This window comes from Cheilinus undulatus, linkage group 15 (assembly GCF_018320785.1).
Source record: "Cheilinus undulatus linkage group 15, ASM1832078v1, whole genome shotgun sequence".
NCBI lineage: Eukaryota > Metazoa > Chordata > Actinopteri > Labriformes > Labridae > Cheilinus > Cheilinus undulatus.
The window spans coordinates 43709069-43725429 of record NC_054879.1 but is presented as its reverse complement, the minus strand read 5'-3'; the positions used below and the strand labels follow the sequence as shown (position 1 = coordinate 43725429).

The window sequence follows — 16361 nt, the reverse complement described above, 5'->3', positions numbered from 1 at the left end:
ACTTTAAGAAAAAATAAGAGTGCAGCCCAGTGAATAAACTATTTTGAATAGATGACTATAGGTGGTCCTGTCTGTCTATTCTATGCTTCAATACTTGAAGTTTTATTGCTCCTTTGTTTAGTGCAGCCCTCCGTTACTCACAAACAGCCAGCTAACAAAGAGCCTCCACTCACCACAGTCCCTTTCATCCGAGTTGTCCTCACAGTCGTTGTCATGGTCACAGACCCAACGGTCAGGAATGCAGCGCAGATTGTCACAACGAAACTCGCTCTCTGTGCACGCGCGTGGAGCTGTGGAAAAACATAGAGAAGGAATGAAAACAGCGTATTATTTTCCTGCACATTTAGATAAAAAACATACCATATTCTCACTCAGACACCAGCATGAGCAGCCGTTACTCAGCGGTGAGCTCATGCAGCAACAAGTGGAGTGGTACCATCATGATTTAACCCCAGTCACTGTTCCTCCTTTGAGAAGCTGCATTATCACTATTAGCCGGCATGTTCTCAGACATGTTTAAATTCTCAGGGGCAAAGGGTGACACACTCCTTCACTCCCTCTCGCTGACACACTGAGGACAGCCTGTTTCTTTAGCAGCTGATAAGGGCTTTACCGTCTGCTCAAGTGTTCAGCCTCTTACAAAACCACCCTGCTGTCTGATAAAATCACAGCAGGTCTTTTTTGCCGTTAGAAGCTCAGCTATAATGTCATATGACACCTACTTAAAGGACACTTACATGATATCAAAACAATGCACTCAGCTGTCCACTGTTCACAGTCCTCTAAGTACTTGGCAGAATCTAGGCAGACTCTCGAGTTAAGTTGAAAGATGTTGGTTTTAAAGAGCACTCACTGCAGCTGCGTTCATCAGAGTTGTCCCCACAGTCATCGTCTCCGTCACAGCTCCATCTCAGTGGGATGCAGCGATGGTTGTCACAGCGGAAGTCTCCACTAGGATCACAGGTCAGTTCATCTGGGACCAAAATGCAGATTAATAAAAATATGTTTATTGTGAAACATGAGTAAGTCCATCTCTAAAACTCTACTCTTCTTCTAGTGTTGCTTTTCAAGTTTAGGAACCTTAAGAATTCATAGACCACATAAAATAAGACCTGCCCCACTCTTGAAGGTTGAAAATTACTTTTGAAGACCTTTGTGCACTTACTCTACAGAGGTGGCACTAGTCAAAACTGTTATGATCTCAGGTTCAACTTGGATGATAACATGCTCTGTTTTAGTACAGCATTTGATAATGTAGACCAGGGGTTTTCAATCTTTTTTTTGCCCACTAAAAATCAAGCTGAAGTCTAAAGGCACACTATATTCATTTCATTGCAAAATAGCCTTTTTTACATGTGTCACAACTAGGGCTGTTAACATTAACGCATTAACACTTGTGATTAATCTTGAAACCTTAACGCATTAAGAACATTATAACGCAATTCAATCATATGACTAAGTTTGACCACAGCTTGCTCCCGTAGTCCTCCAGCGCAGATGTTTATATGCCTGGGGGTGAAGAGGTGAGAGGGTTAGACACAGCCAGCAGTGATGAGTGAGGAGACAGACCCAGGTCTGCTTAACGGCAATTTTCTTTTTAAAAAGCTGGAGAATGTTAGTTAAGATAAAACCAAAACTGTGGGTACATGCTATAGTGAGGAACTGTCTTTACACCGAAGCACGATGAGTCATAAGTTCCACCTTCAGGCAAAGCACATCTTTGCTAACATTAGCAAAGATGCTAACAACATCACTTAATTAGACGACTGTATTCTATGTGTTATGATGTCTTCAAATGTAACATAAAATAGGAAAATTTCATTTTTGATTAAAAACTTCAACAAATACAGTCGTGAATGTGTTTGTTTTTTGGTTTTTTTTAGATTTATTTTTGGGCTTTTTTGGGCCTTTATTTGATAGGAGGAGGACAGTGGATAGAGCTGGAAACTGGAGAGAGTGGGGAGAGACATGCAGCAATGGGCCACAGGCCGGATTCAAACCCAGGCTGCCCACCCATGAGGAACCTAAAATAATCGCAATATTGGGGAAAAAAATGGAAATGATATTTTTTACTAAAATTGTTCAGCCCTTGTATTGATTCTGTAAGATTTCATGTGAGAGTAGCAACAGAATCGTTTTCTGACTGCAGAGGGCAGATGTGTTGAAATGGTTACAGGATTATTTATTCTCTATAGTCAGTTAAACTTTCTCAATAAAGCTTGCTGTTGATGCTGATAAATTCTTCTCTTTTGTTTAGATTTTATTTTTGGGCTTTTTTGTGCCTTTATTTGACAGAGGAGGAAAGTGGATAGAGCCGGAAATGGGATGAGAGTGGGGAGAGACATGCAGCAAAGGGCCACAAGTCTCAAACCCGGGCCGAACGTGTACATGGATCATGCCTTAGACTGCTAGGCCAACTGTGCACCCTGTGGTTAATAAATTCTTAAGCTGATGTTGGATCTGCAGCTTCCTTTTGTCCTGAATGTTTTGCAGCAGTAGCTTTTCTGAAAATTTTTTATTAGTTGAAGCCATGGAACATGGTGCCACCTTAAAATATTTCTAAGAAAAAAGTCCAAAGCGTTTTCCATAATAGCCTTTAAGCTTTTTATGAATTTGTTCACTCATTCAGGTAGCGTGAATCTATACCATCTAAATGCAGAACCATTTATATGGCACAGGTCTTTTCTGTCTTAGTACAGGAGGGTTTGATGTTAAAAAAAACAAGACGTGAAAAAAGGCAAAGATTGGAATACGTTTTTCTTCTTTTTATTTGCTTCATTTGGCTCAACCTAATCAGTCTGCAGGCTGGATTGACTGCAAGGTTTTAATACTGCTTAAATGAACTCTGCAACAACTGGCAGCTGAGTGCTTTCTTACAGTTATTATATTCATTTACAGTGCTTTAGCAGATTCTTAGAATATCCCTCTGATGAAAGCAGCATAGATCTGTATAATAAACTCTTAATAAAAACATAAAAATATAATTTTTAGGTCTTAAGTGATGATGAAAACATTTTAAATAAACAGCATCTCATGTTTTAATTACGACAGCCATAAAGGGAGTAGTGCAGTGTACCTATGACCTCTACCCAGTGTGTTTCTGTGGAGGATAAGACTAAAGGAGATGAGAAGCACAGACGGGAGAGGAGCGGAGGAGAGCTGCTCTGAGCCGTCTCTACCACACAGTGCTGGGGGTCAAAGATAGCGCCGTGTGAGCGAGTCCCGCCCTCCTAGCCCTCCACCTGGCCCATCTGCTACATTCTTACAGGAAGATTAGCACGGATCTCCCGTCCTGCGCGGGCATGGCACTAATGGAGAGAGGGCCTCTGATAAGAGACGGGAGGGCCGCGGCGAGTGTGTTTGGAATCGTAGAAAAAGTACAAAGAAGCTTGTGTGAACCCTGCCCCCACGCAAGGACAGAGCAACAGCACACGCACATATACACACGTGTATGTAGAGCCATAGCACCGGACAGATCATAAATCTGTGGTGCTCTCAGGGAGAGGCAAATGGTGGGGGAGGGTGAGTGGTGAGACCCTCTCCATCAGTACCTCCCACTACCTCACTGGTTAATGTTTAACAGGAGGCTGAGGTGTTGGCTAATTGCCCTTCAATCACTGCATGGACATTAAATCTTTTAAGATCTCTTGAATCATCTCACTACATAGCAGAATGCATAAGATGTAATTAACCTGTAAATCTCTTAACAATAGGTGTTGATGCCAGCGTTCATCCTAAGAAATACAACTCTTTTAGTCACAGTCACAAAGTAAGCAGGACTTACCACAGCCCTGCTCATCACTGTTGTCTCTGCAGTCATTTTGGCCGTTACAAACAGACCACAGTGGTACACAGCGGTAGTTTGTCTTGCAGTCAAACTCTGTGTGGTTGTCACATCGATACCCAGGTCCCACTATAGAGAGAGCACCAGGGGTGTTAAGTGAACTAGACAACGATTATTGCACTTGTTTCCTACTTTAGGATTTGATTATGCTTGATCTAATATATTCCTTAAGTTTAAGCCCTGTTTATATTTAAAAAAAGGCATGCATTTGTAATGAAATATAAAGGAAAAAGAATCTTACTGCATTCCTCTAATGGTTCATCAGAGTTGTCGCCGCAGTCATCGTCAACATCACATTTCCAGTTCTGGGGGATGCAGCGTCCATTGCGGCACTTGAACTGACCGGGGCTGCAGGTTCTTGTGGAGCAGTGGGCAGGGTCCTCGTCGGACTGATCCCCACAGTCGTCCTCACCGTCGCACTGCCATGACTCAGGGATGCAGCGCTTATTTGCACACTGCCACTGCCGGGTTTCACACTGATGTGTAGCTAGAGAAAAGTTAAATGGGCCGGTTAAGTGGGGCAATCGTGCACAGAGACATGCTTGGAATAACAACTGATGTCAAAGCAATCAAAGCAACCCACAAAATATCTATTACAATGAGAAAAATCATCACTCTTAACCATTTTATTATCTCTATGCATTCACACTTACATGCAGCTATGTATGCATCTTTTATGAACCAGTGACCTTCTTGCTGTGAGGCAACAGCGCTAACCCCTCTGCCACCATGCAGCCCCATGTGCACTGTCCCCTATAATAAATAAGTAAAACAAATAAATAAAATAAAGAAGAACACAGCCTACCACACAGCACTGGGTCTTCATCTGAGCCATCATGGCAGTCCTGGTTGCTGTTGCACAGGAAGTGTGGGCTGGTGCAGTTCCCGTCATTGCACTGAAACTGGCCGAGCCTGCAGTGACGAGCGGGGCAGGTGGAGGGCTCATCCGAACCATCTCTGCAGTCTCTCTGACCATCACATTTCCACCAGATAGGAATACACCTGTTGAGCAGAGTTAGGTAAGCATCTTTCTTGCCCACTTTTAACCATTTAAAGCCCATGGCTTTGCCAAGTTAACAAAATGAAACTCTGTGACAGGAGGAAAGTTGTAAATGAGCTTGCAGCTGAAATAAAGGGATTGAAGTGTCCATCATTTTTGCAATTATTTATACAAAGATAATGATTTTTAAAAGAATATTTTAGCTTCTGTTGACCCCATCACTATAAATTATGACTTACAATTGTCCGCTAAACACTAAAAGGATGAAATGTTTTTGGAACACTATTTTATGCTACAAACAGCAGGGGGTGCTGTCCCCCAATACTAACATTGCAAACACATATTTACAGCTTAATGAAGTGTTTTCAAAATACAAATTATGGACTAAGCTTGTTAGTACGTCAGCCTAGAAGAAAATAAAAAAACAAAACTCCAGGTTTAAAGTTGTTTGAAAGCTGTTTTTAGGCTTACAAGGGTGATTGATTTATCTGTTATTGTTTCTTTGCATTTCTGGAGGTTGGTAGCTTGAATTGATGAGACATTAGGATAGGCTTTTATAAGCATTTTGCTTCTGCTTAGGCCTTTTTTGGTTGTTACTGACTACTGTATTGGCTTTATTTACAATTCCTATATTGTGTTCAGTGTTTGGAGTTTGTGTTATGACTGAATAAAAAATACTACTACTAAATAACACAAGCCTTTTGTGGTATATTGCAAGATCTGACTTCTAATTAGCCCACCAGTAACAGCTGCACGCTACATCACATGATCACACATGATCATTAGAATAAAGCACGACAAACCTTTCATTGTTAGCACATCTGTACTGCGTGCTCGTGCACATGGGCAGGCATCGGTTCACACCTCCTATTTGGACCGCCAGGAAATGGTCAGGGCACTCACAGGTGTAATCCCGCCCCCCATGACGGATGAGGCACAGGTGAGAACAGCCTCCATTGTTCACAGCGCAAGGATTGCTTACTGTGAGAGGAAGAGTCACAATCAGTGCCCTCAGACACAAGCCAGGTATTGTTCAGCTTGTAATCAAGAACTGTATTTAAATTGAAGTGGCAAATCTGTGCGACACAACACTCACCAATAGGCTGTCTGTAGGGGTGGCAAACATGAATGTCAAACGGCCTGTGGGTGGTGTTAACCAGGAGCTGACGATCAGAGCCGTCATATTTGTTGCCTCTCTCTACTGAGCGTGTGTTCCAGTCGGTCCAGTAAACAGTGTCCTCGAACACAGTCAGGGCAAAAGGGTGAGGCAAATTCCCATCATACACTGTGTGTCTGTGTAGACCGTCCAAGTCTGAGTATCTGACATAGAAAAAAGTAAAGCTGGTTACAGGTATCTGCATATACTAAAGCCATTAAGGTTTCATCAGAGGGATGTTCTTACTCAATGTAGCTGAGATGAGCATCAGACCAGTAGAGTTTATCATTGGAGTAGTCGATCGTGATCCCATTAGGCCACTCTATCTTTGTGGTGATGATTGTGGTTTTGTTGGTTCCATCCATTCCAACACGACCAATAAAGGCTTTGTCTCCCCAGTCAGTCCAGTAAACATATCTAACGAGAGGAAAAAGACAGATAAGCAAATGTAGCTTACAAAAAGAAGACAATCTATATGATTAGGGTTAGCAAACATCACTTAAACATTTTTTAAATTTATATGCAAAATTATAAAGTTTTACTGGGAGAAGGCTCTACTCAAAAGATGCTCCCTAGGTTAGTCAAGCAGCATGCTTTGAATTTTTAAGGCATACATATCTAGAAACTTCCATATACAGGCCCGCCCCTGCCTATATGCAGACTACGCATGGCAGAGGGCAGGGCTAGTCAGTTACAAATTCAACCAGGCCAAATTCTGAAATCAGGAAAATTAGCTAGGCCGGACACGTTCAGCGCCCAGTAAACAGCTGGTAATGTCAAATTTGGAACCAATACAGATCAATTTGATAAAATATATGCACTTTTTATTCAAAGTCTCCCTTTTAAATTTTACAACATGACAAAAGCACATCAAAAAGTGCATAAAAACACAACAGAGCTGTATTTGAACACAACCTGAGGTAGAAGAAATGTTTTTTTTTCACTTGAATGAAAAAATAAATAGAAGAAAAATAAAATGAAATTCTGTAATTAATAATTTTGGTGTCATCTTATCCAGGCATATTTTAAAGTGCATAAAAACTTAATTTGCAGAGTTGTAGCTACAATTGAAAAGGACATGATTTATACTTGGTATTTTGGGTCTACTTCTGTCAGCATTGCAAGGCACGCTTCAAAACAACGCAGTGCATTGTAGGTAGACTATTGCTAGGCTACGGGGAGTGTTGCATTCATGGTCTAAAATACTGTGGGAATTTATGAAAAATTGCAAAACAGCTTGCCCTCTGTATCTCTGACATGACTACAGGCTGGTCCACTTTGGGGTTGTTTGTGGGCCGCATGTGGCCCTCAGGCCGCTATTGAATAGGCCCGGCATAGGGCCTCATCACTGTGGGGGGGGGGCCTCACGTTAAGTATTTTTTTCTTCTCTCTCTGCACATCAGTCCGGTGTTTGCATGATAAATATGATCCAGGTAATAAATATACAACGCACCCTGCCATCACACGAGTAAATTAACCCTAAAGATATCTATTTTTGGAGATCGGTGCCATCAGTGACCAACGAAGTGTGCACAGTGTCCCTCTCGCTCTCACTCTCCCTCTCTCTCCCCTGATGTTTGCAGCACAGAAACTCTCATCATGTCCGTCTCGTTTACTCTGCAACCACTCTTGTCAAAAGTCAACTTCTTCCATTGTTTAGTTTGTTAATTTATGTCAAAGTTCCCACAATGGTTCTAATTAGGGCTGAGTGATTTGGGAAAATAATCTAATTGCGTTTTTTTCTCCAGTATTACTCATATCAGAACCTGCTTAGGGCCTCACCTTGGCCAGGGTCGCCCCTGCCAATATAGATAGATACATTTATAACAATGCACATTTAGTACAGTAGAATTTGTTCAAAACTGATTAATCAATAGTAGCATGAATCTGAATAAAAGGGTGCAACAAGTGTTATGCTATAAAGGAGGCAGCTAGGATGGAGGAGGTTAAGCTTTGCCAGCAGTAGCAGCAGCATGGTGCATGAGCATTAATGCAAAGGATGAGTGAAAAGTACGTCATATTTTAAATACACAGCTGTGCTGAGAGAAAGAGGTCTGATCAGCTGTGGGAGCTTAGAGGCGATAAGGTATCCTGCATGAACAAACAATAGCCTTCATTTGGTTACGATTCAGTATATTGAATGGATTAATTGTTGATGTGTTTTTCATGTAGCTAAAACCAAATTACAAGATTTTTTTGTTTATTTTTTGGAAAATGACAGTCTCAATTAATAAAACACTAATATCTATAGTATTCATAAAAAGATGGACATAAAAAGATCAAATATGATCATTTCTGCCTTTGAAATATTCATTTTTATAGTTCACCATCATTTATCCTAATAGGGAACGTGTGCAATAAGGCTACAGTGCCAGAAGCAGTCCAGCCAATACATTTATCAGCTCCAACACAAAACATGACTCCACTTTCTCTCTTACTCACCCATATTTTGGATGTAACACAATTGCTCTGGGGTTTTCAAAACAGTAGGTGTTATTGGGGTCCACACAGTGCTCAGCCAGTTTCTTCACAAACCGACCGTCCAGCTCAGACACTTTCAGGCAGTCCAAGAAGCTGTCTGCCCAGTAAAGTTTCCTTGCGATCCAGTCGACTGCAAGGCCCTCTCCATGTAAAACTCCATTGACCACCACCTCTCTGTTACTGCCATTAAAGTGCATCCGCTCGATCACTCTGCGGCTCACATCAATCCAATAAAGTCGTTTGTCAACACGGTCGAAGTCCATGGCAACCACACTGGTCAAACCCTGCAGGATCAGAGAGTAAGCCTCTCCGTCTGTTGACAGGTTTCTCAGGTAATAGCGGTTGCTGAAGATGAGGTAGGGTGAGATGTTGCTGTTTTGACGACAGCTGCGTCCGTCTGGCTCCCTGAGGAATCCCGGGGCGCATTTACACATGTAGGAGCCGACCGTGTTTTCACAGATCTGGCTGCACACACTCGGAGTCTCCGCACACTCATTGATGTCATCGCAGGTTTTTTTGTCGGACATGAGGCGGTAACCAGGACGACAGGTGCAGATGAAGCTGGTGGGTGTGTCGGTGCAGTTGTGATCACAGTGGTGGACGGATGGGTCTGTGCATTCATTTACACCTACAGAAAATGAGAACAACACTTTGTTTAAGTCTTTAAAAAAACTGCATAATTATAAGTTACCTTAAACTTAAACATGAAAATATAAAGCCTAATATTTTTACACAACAATCTATTAAAGTTTCTAGCCTCTTAATATCATTATTAGCCTCTTAATATTTTTCTTCTCCTCCTTTTTTTTTTTTTTTTTGCACCAAACACCAAGTCACTTTCCTGTATGTGTGAAAATGTACCTGGCAAAAACTCGATTCTGAAAAGAAGATGAAAGGGGATCAACAACAACATTTGCACAAGGGCCAGATATTTTTCTTGGCAGATATTCTGGGGGGCAGAACATTAAAAAAGCATTTAAATGTCTTTATTTTCCATTGAAATATACCTTATTTTTTAGCCGTTAGCAGTGAATTCAGTCCCTTTTGCCTATACTACAGCCAGCCACAAGGGGGCAACCGATATATTTTTGCCACATATTCTAGAGCTGTCACATCCTTCATCACTGGGTTTGGGTCAAATATATCAAATCATGATTGGTGAAAAACACATGCATGAAATAGGTCTTTTTTTTTGTTATCCTCAGCTGGCAGCTGAGAGGAGGATCAGGAGAGGAGGTTGGGACTTTCAATCAAGCAGGAAATGCCATCCAAACCTGGGGGCAGGGCTAACTCCCCACATAATATCATGAGGGGAAAATCTAAGAACAGCTTGTTTCAACATATATTTTCTGAAAGGTGGAGAAAGAGAGGGGAGGAGGGTGGATTTTTCTGGTATTTCAGAAAAGCCTGAAAAAGTGATTTTTGCATAGCATGTCCCCTTTAAGGGAGATGGTGGTGGCTCCTGATGCCTGACAGGTTGAGAATCACTGCCCTAGAGGGAGCTTGCAGCAGGAAAACATAAAGCTAACAGTACATCATTCATAACCTTTCTCAGCTTATCTGAAAAACGTTTCACACTCACCACATCCCTTCTCGTCACTGTTGTCAGAGCAGTCATCGCTCCTGTCACAGACCTGGCTCAGGGGGATACAGTGCCCATTGTCACATTTAAACTCTCCAGGAGGACAGGTGGGTGCTGGTGTGTGGCACATGTGCTCCAGCTCATCAGACTCGTCTCCACAGTCATTGTCTCCATCGCAGACAAAGTCGTGGGAAATGCAGCGGCCGTTCTGACAGGTGAACTGATGCTGCTGACACGGCTGATAGGTGCAACCCTGTTCATCACTTCCGTCCCCGCAGTCGTTTCGTCGATCACACCTGAATTTAAAAACAAGGCCACAGAAGGTGAGCTAACATTGCAACACAAACAGATTTTAGAGGTATTTATGATGCTCTTCTAACCTGTAGGCGCTGCGTATGCAGAGGCCGTTGTTACAGGTGAACTCATTGATGCCACAGGATCTGCGTGTGCAGTTCTGATGTTCATCCAAAGCATCTGCACAGTCAGCGTCTCCATCACACACCCAGTCACGTGGGATGCATTTCCGCTGTGGTGGCTGATTGTTCACACAGGTGAACTCTAGATTTGAACAAGTGCGATTGGCTGGAAAATAAAATAAATAAAGGGGTTTACAAACGTTAAATAATAATAGTGATGACCCAGTGTCAACCTGCATTTTTGGCAAACCATACATTCCTATCTCTATTTTCAAACATGCAGCCGTGACTTCAAATTCTTTATCCATCTAATGTGATTGATGCACATTGTTTGAAGTGAGTCTCCTACAGAGGCTCAGGCTTTGCTGAAGTCTTTAGCTTCAGGCACCTTATTGTTGGAGCACACATTGGTGAGACATAAAAGTCTTGATCCAGCCTGAGCCTGGAAGCCAGAGAAAGGAGACATGCACAAAGTAACGAGTGAGGCAGGAGAAATCAGGAATGTCAGCTCCTTGGGATGGAGACCTTCTACAGGAGACTAAGATGCCAGGCACTGACTGCCAGTTTCTCCCACACAACACTCCCCCAGTGGTGTGTATCCTAATCCATCAGCGTCCTGAATAACGACAGGATGAGGGAAGCGAGAGGGGGGTAAAAGTGGAGGAGTTCTGGGAAACAAGAGGATGGGCTGTGAGGGGAGGAGATGCAGCAAGGATGAGGAAGAGGACAAAGAGAAAGAAGATATGAAAGAAAAGGATGCATACCACAGTTATGCCTCTGATCTTCGTCACTCATGTCCCCACAGTCGTTGTCCCCATCACAGATCCAAGAGGAGGCGATGCACCTGCCGTCATCACAGCGAAACTGATCAGAGTTGCAGGTTCTGGTGAGTGTGGCTGCAGAGACAAATCATAAAAGCACACAAGTGTTAATAACACAACACTATTTTGTAAAAAAAAAAACAAGTGAAGTTTAATCTAATTTAAACTTTTTTTGGATAGACATTTTTTACATTTCGTGATTGCCAATTACCTCAGGTCTTCCCTCTGCTTTTCTCTAATGACACAATAAAAGAGGGGGAAAGCTTTCAAAATAGTCATGGCAACTCCCCATTCCCATGCATGGTGAGCTATCTAAACAAAAGCCAAAGTGAGGCTCTGTAACCCCTGATGGACAAAGGGAGGGGGGAGGTGCTGTTTGTCGGAGGACACTGAGGGGCGTCAGCACACAGGAATGCAGCGCACAATAGGAGGCCTGACTGACCACGTTGTCAACAAAGACATACACCACTGACTCGCGCTTTCTGCTACATCACTCACACACAGATGCAGACGCACACGGACACAACCACACAATAAGTGAGCAGCTGATAACGGGGCGGGGGTGGACGCACAAAGCCAACAGGCCCATCTTGGGGGCGAGGGAGCTGTGTGACACTCACTGCAAGAGAGGGGTTCGTCAGAGCCGTCAGCACAGTCGGCCCCTCCGTCACAGTACCAGTGGGAGGGGATGCAGCGGCCGCTGGAGCAACGGAACTCATTCTGGGAACATGTGGATGCAGCTAGAGGAGAAAAGACAGGCATGGAGGTATTCTGAGGACTGGACAGTGTGGGATCCTGTGTAATCAACACTAGATAGTTTCAATGAACATTTAAAACTTAACCTAAATGTGTTGGCTTGTTTCTTTTCTTTTTGATTGTATTTTTCCAATAATTTTGCAACCAACTGACCTCTGGAGAAGCCCAATGAGCAATACGTTTTTTCTCAAACCAACCATGCAGTGTCAAAAAGAATTAGTTTTCCATCTTGTGTTTCATACTTATCTTAATTTTAGATTTTTATTTGAATGGCAGAAACCTCAATCTGACATGTAATACACTCTGTCCTGATCTTTATTTTAAACATAATTCCCTTTTTAAAATCCTGAATCTCTTAACAGTGAAGCAAAATGATGATGCAGCATGGAATGTTAGTTTAGTAACAACATAGCCTACAATACGTTGTGTTTATAATATTGGATGTAAGAAATGACTTTAGGGGGAGTTACAGCTCTGGAAAATTCAAGAGATCACTTGCAAATTTCCATATCTTTTCCGCATGTGTGGAAGCCTTTTTCAGTGTCTCTTTGGCACACTTTATTCTACCTAATGAGATCAAGAAGAAGGTGAAGGCTCAAGTTCACAAACAGCTTGAACTTTTGCACCAATGGGTGTGCAGCGTCACTAACCATTTCTATGAAAGAGCATGCTAAGACACAGAAAGGCTATGCTAGCTAAACATTTTTAAACTCTTTTTAAACTTTATAAACTCTTTATACTTGTAAAGATGTTAAAGCTGAGGTTGGACTTTTACTTCAGAAATAAGTTTGAGTGCAAAGAAAAGACTTGTTGCTGCCATTTTTCTGCCTTTGATTGATTACGGTGATGTTCTGTGCATGCATGCATCTTATCAATGCCTTAAATCAGTGTTACTCAACCCTGCACAACCAAAGGGCCAAATTGTTGAAAAACACTTTTGCAAGATCCACAATCTAAATGGTGAAAAGTGGCAAAAACGGCTTGAAATAGCAATAAAAATAAGTTAAAGCTTGCAAAAATGGTCAAATGCAGCAAAAATGGGTGAAAAAGTGAAAAAAAGGTCATGAAGTAGCAAAAATGGGTGAGAAGTGACCAAAAAAAGTTACAGGTGGCAAAAAATGGTCCAAAAGTGGCAAAAATGTGGCAAAAAATGAATTTAAATGGGCAAAAAGCAGTCAGGATTGGCAAAAATGGGCAAAAAAAAAGGAAATAAGGGTTAGGGTATGGGTATGTAATGGCAAAAGGTACCTTAAATGGGCAAAAAAGTGGCAAAAAGAAGAGGCAAAAATTAGGGGAAAAAGGAAACAAGTAGTATTTAATAGCAAAAGGATGAAAAGTGGCAAAAAAATGGTTAAAAAAAGCTGCAAAAATGGGATAAAAATGGAAAAAATGGGGAAAAGGTGGCAAAAAGAAGTTAAAGTTGAGTTTTTAATTTGACCTCTTTTTTATGCCTTTTTATGCTTTATTGAAGGGACCTTGAGCACTTTGATCTTTTACCTTTGTCTCCAGGTTAAAAAAATCTAAATAATAGAAAACTCAGTTTAACTATGTTTTAAAAAATTATGAACCAGTTTTCGTTGCATTATGAGATCTGAAAAACAATGCATCTTGTTGTAATGATTATTTGTTGTACGCAATCAGACAAAAATGCTCTTTTAATATAACACAAACCCTTCAAAGGTAGGACTAGAGTAAAGAAGATTTTTGCAGTACTTTCTATAGTCCAGAGCTGTATTTTGGTACTAAACTCACCACAGTGCGTGGGGCTTTCATCGCTCATATCCCCACAGTCGTTGTCTCCATCACACAGGTAGGAACGAGGGATGCAGATGTTGGTGGACTGACATTTTGTGTGCTCTGGCTGGCAGGTTCTCTCAGCTAAGATTAAAAGAAGTTATAATTATTAGGATCCATATGTAAAGTAACAACTATTATGATTTAAGCTTCAAATTTTACTGAAGATTTAAGACACTCACGGCAGTTTTGTTCATCAGAAGTCCCGTTATCATAGCAGTTGTTAATGCCATTGCAAACATAGTCCTTTGCAATGCAGCGGCCATTGTTGCAGCTGAACTCTGTGTTGGGGTCACACGGTCTGAACAGACAGCCAGCCTCGTCGCTGTTGTCTCCACAGTCATCATAGTGGTCACAGCGGTAGTGGTAGGGAACACAACGGCCGTTGCCACAAGTAAACACAGTGGGCTCGCAGGTATGGAAGGCTGCCAATCAGAATCAAAACAGGTCAGAGCTCTGGCCAATGGAGAGAAAGGAGACTGATATGCACAGGCAGTGGGGAAAAACATGTTACCTGACAAGGCAATAAAGGATGACAGCAGCTGTGGGACTGCATGCAAAGTTATTAGGGAATAGATTCATTTGTTAGTGTTAATTCAGTAGAAATTAGGTGCATGTTAATAGAAATATAATCATGAATTGCAAGAATACACACCAACATAGTTGAAGACAGGTTTAGATCCTGAGAAAGCATTTTTAAAGCAATAACACAGAAAATGTTAGTATTAGTGAAGGTAAAAGAAAGAGAATTTCATTAATAGAGAAGAAAAGAAAGTTCTGATTTATACATGCATGACAAAATTTGATTTCTCTACATCAGTGGTGTCCAAAGTATGGCCCCCCAAAAGTTATTTAAATTAAATGAAATATGGCCCTCAGCAGAGCATGAAGCTTGCCCTAGACTGCATTATTCTTCTTAGTATCAGCACAAGGCAGTACTACCATACAAACACTGTAAACAAACATTTTGACAAGTTTTTATGCTAGTTTTTTAAAGGATTAAATTGAGATACACTATAAATAGTAAACATTGGCAACTGAAATAATAAAGATATCTTTATTTATAACACCCTAATGGATTACAGCAGCAAAAAGTGGCACCAATGCTGTTCCAGGGGTGGAGCCAGTGGTAGCCAGAGTCCACCAGGGCCCCCTGAATCTTATTGGCCTCCCCAAAATCCTAAAAAATGATTGGTTATTTACCTTGTCAGCTATCATTATTGAAGCATACCCAATCACTGAGCATATTTAAACCTGCTTATGAAAGTGGCCCCACCATCCCTATATATTTCTGTATGTGGCCCCCAAAAGAAAAAGCTTGGACACCCCTGCTCTACATGCTCTGCTATGATAAAGAAATTGAAGATTATTTATAAACAAATGGAACCAAGAAAGAAAATTAGCTTTTAAAAGGAAACCCTACCACAGACTCTCTCTAACTCATCGCTGCCATCTCCACAGTCGTTGTCATTGTCACATTTCCACTGGGCTCGAATACAGCGGCCGTTCATACAGGTAAATTGCCCCGGCTGGCAGCGAGTCCCGTTATCAGGGATACAGTGCTTATTGTCAGCCAGGTACCAGCGGCCCTCTGATGGACACTGACACTCTGCACCATTGGGTCCTAATAGGAAGAAATTACATCAAAAAGTTCAATCATTAGCTGGGGTTTTAATACCGCTCTATAAAATACAAAGCCATGATATGAAGCTGCCTGTACCTGGTGTACAGATGTGGCTGCAGCCTCCATTAAACTGCTGGCAGGGACTGTCACACTGCTGCTGCTTCCTAGCAGCCAGGACGTGGATGTCCATTGGCCGAGATGGAAGGTTTTGAATCATGACCCTCTGGTCAGAACCATCATGCTTGTTGGCTCGATAAATGCTGCGTGTGTTCCAGTCGGTCCAGTAGATGAACTGGCCAAACATGGTCATAGCAAAGGGGTAAATGGCGGTGCTGACAATAACCTCTCTATTGGCCCCTGTCAGAGAGGATCGCTCAATCTTCTGTCTGATGGCAGAGCAAAATAAAGACGACAGCTTGAAAATCAAGACAGAAAATAGGATATATTTCAACAGTGGATATTCTCTTTTAGATCTTACAAGCTGGCGTCTGCCCAGTAGAGCCTCTGCTCCTCATAGTCCAGGGTCAGTCCATTGGGCCACACAAGACTGCTGTTTACAATCTCAGTTCGGAAGTTTCCTCCCAAGGTGGCTCGCTCAATCTTTGCATGGGTTCCCCAGTCTGTCCAGTACATGTATCTTTGGGACAAAGAGGGTTTGATTTTTAATCTCGGCTTAATCTAATGACACAAAGAGATTTTTATCTTTTCAACTTACCCCCTACAGGGATCCAGCATGATGGCCCTTGGCCTGGACACATGGGCAATAACAGTCCTTTGAGAGCCATCCACTGACATGGAGCTGATGCTCTGGTTGACATAGTCGCTGTAATAAATTCTTTTGTTTATCCAGTCATATGCGATACCATCAGGAGCTCCTAGATCTGCCA

General features: G+C 42.0%; 1 protein-coding gene across 1 annotated transcript in view; it reads right to left on the bottom strand.

Annotated features, from left to right (window-relative positions):
• lrp2a (low density lipoprotein receptor-related protein 2a) overlaps positions 1-16361 on the bottom strand; it is a 64120-nt gene that overhangs the window by 12220 nt on the left and 35539 nt on the right. The window contains 21 exon segments of the mRNA XM_041806558.1: positions 174-290; positions 854-973; positions 3785-3913; positions 4086-4331; positions 4650-4846; positions 5648-5821; positions 5937-6164; positions 6247-6417; positions 8443-9109; positions 10064-10359; positions 10444-10645; positions 11244-11375; positions 11921-12040; positions 13809-13934; positions 14033-14275; positions 14365-14400; positions 14506-14532; positions 15274-15474; positions 15571-15860; positions 15953-16111; positions 16190-16355. Coding sequence (XP_041662492.1) covers positions 174-290; positions 854-973; positions 3785-3913; positions 4086-4331; positions 4650-4846; positions 5648-5821; positions 5937-6164; positions 6247-6417; positions 8443-9109; positions 10064-10359; positions 10444-10645; positions 11244-11375; positions 11921-12040; positions 13809-13934; positions 14033-14275; positions 14365-14400; positions 14506-14532; positions 15274-15474; positions 15571-15860; positions 15953-16111; positions 16190-16355 — 4047 coding nt within the window.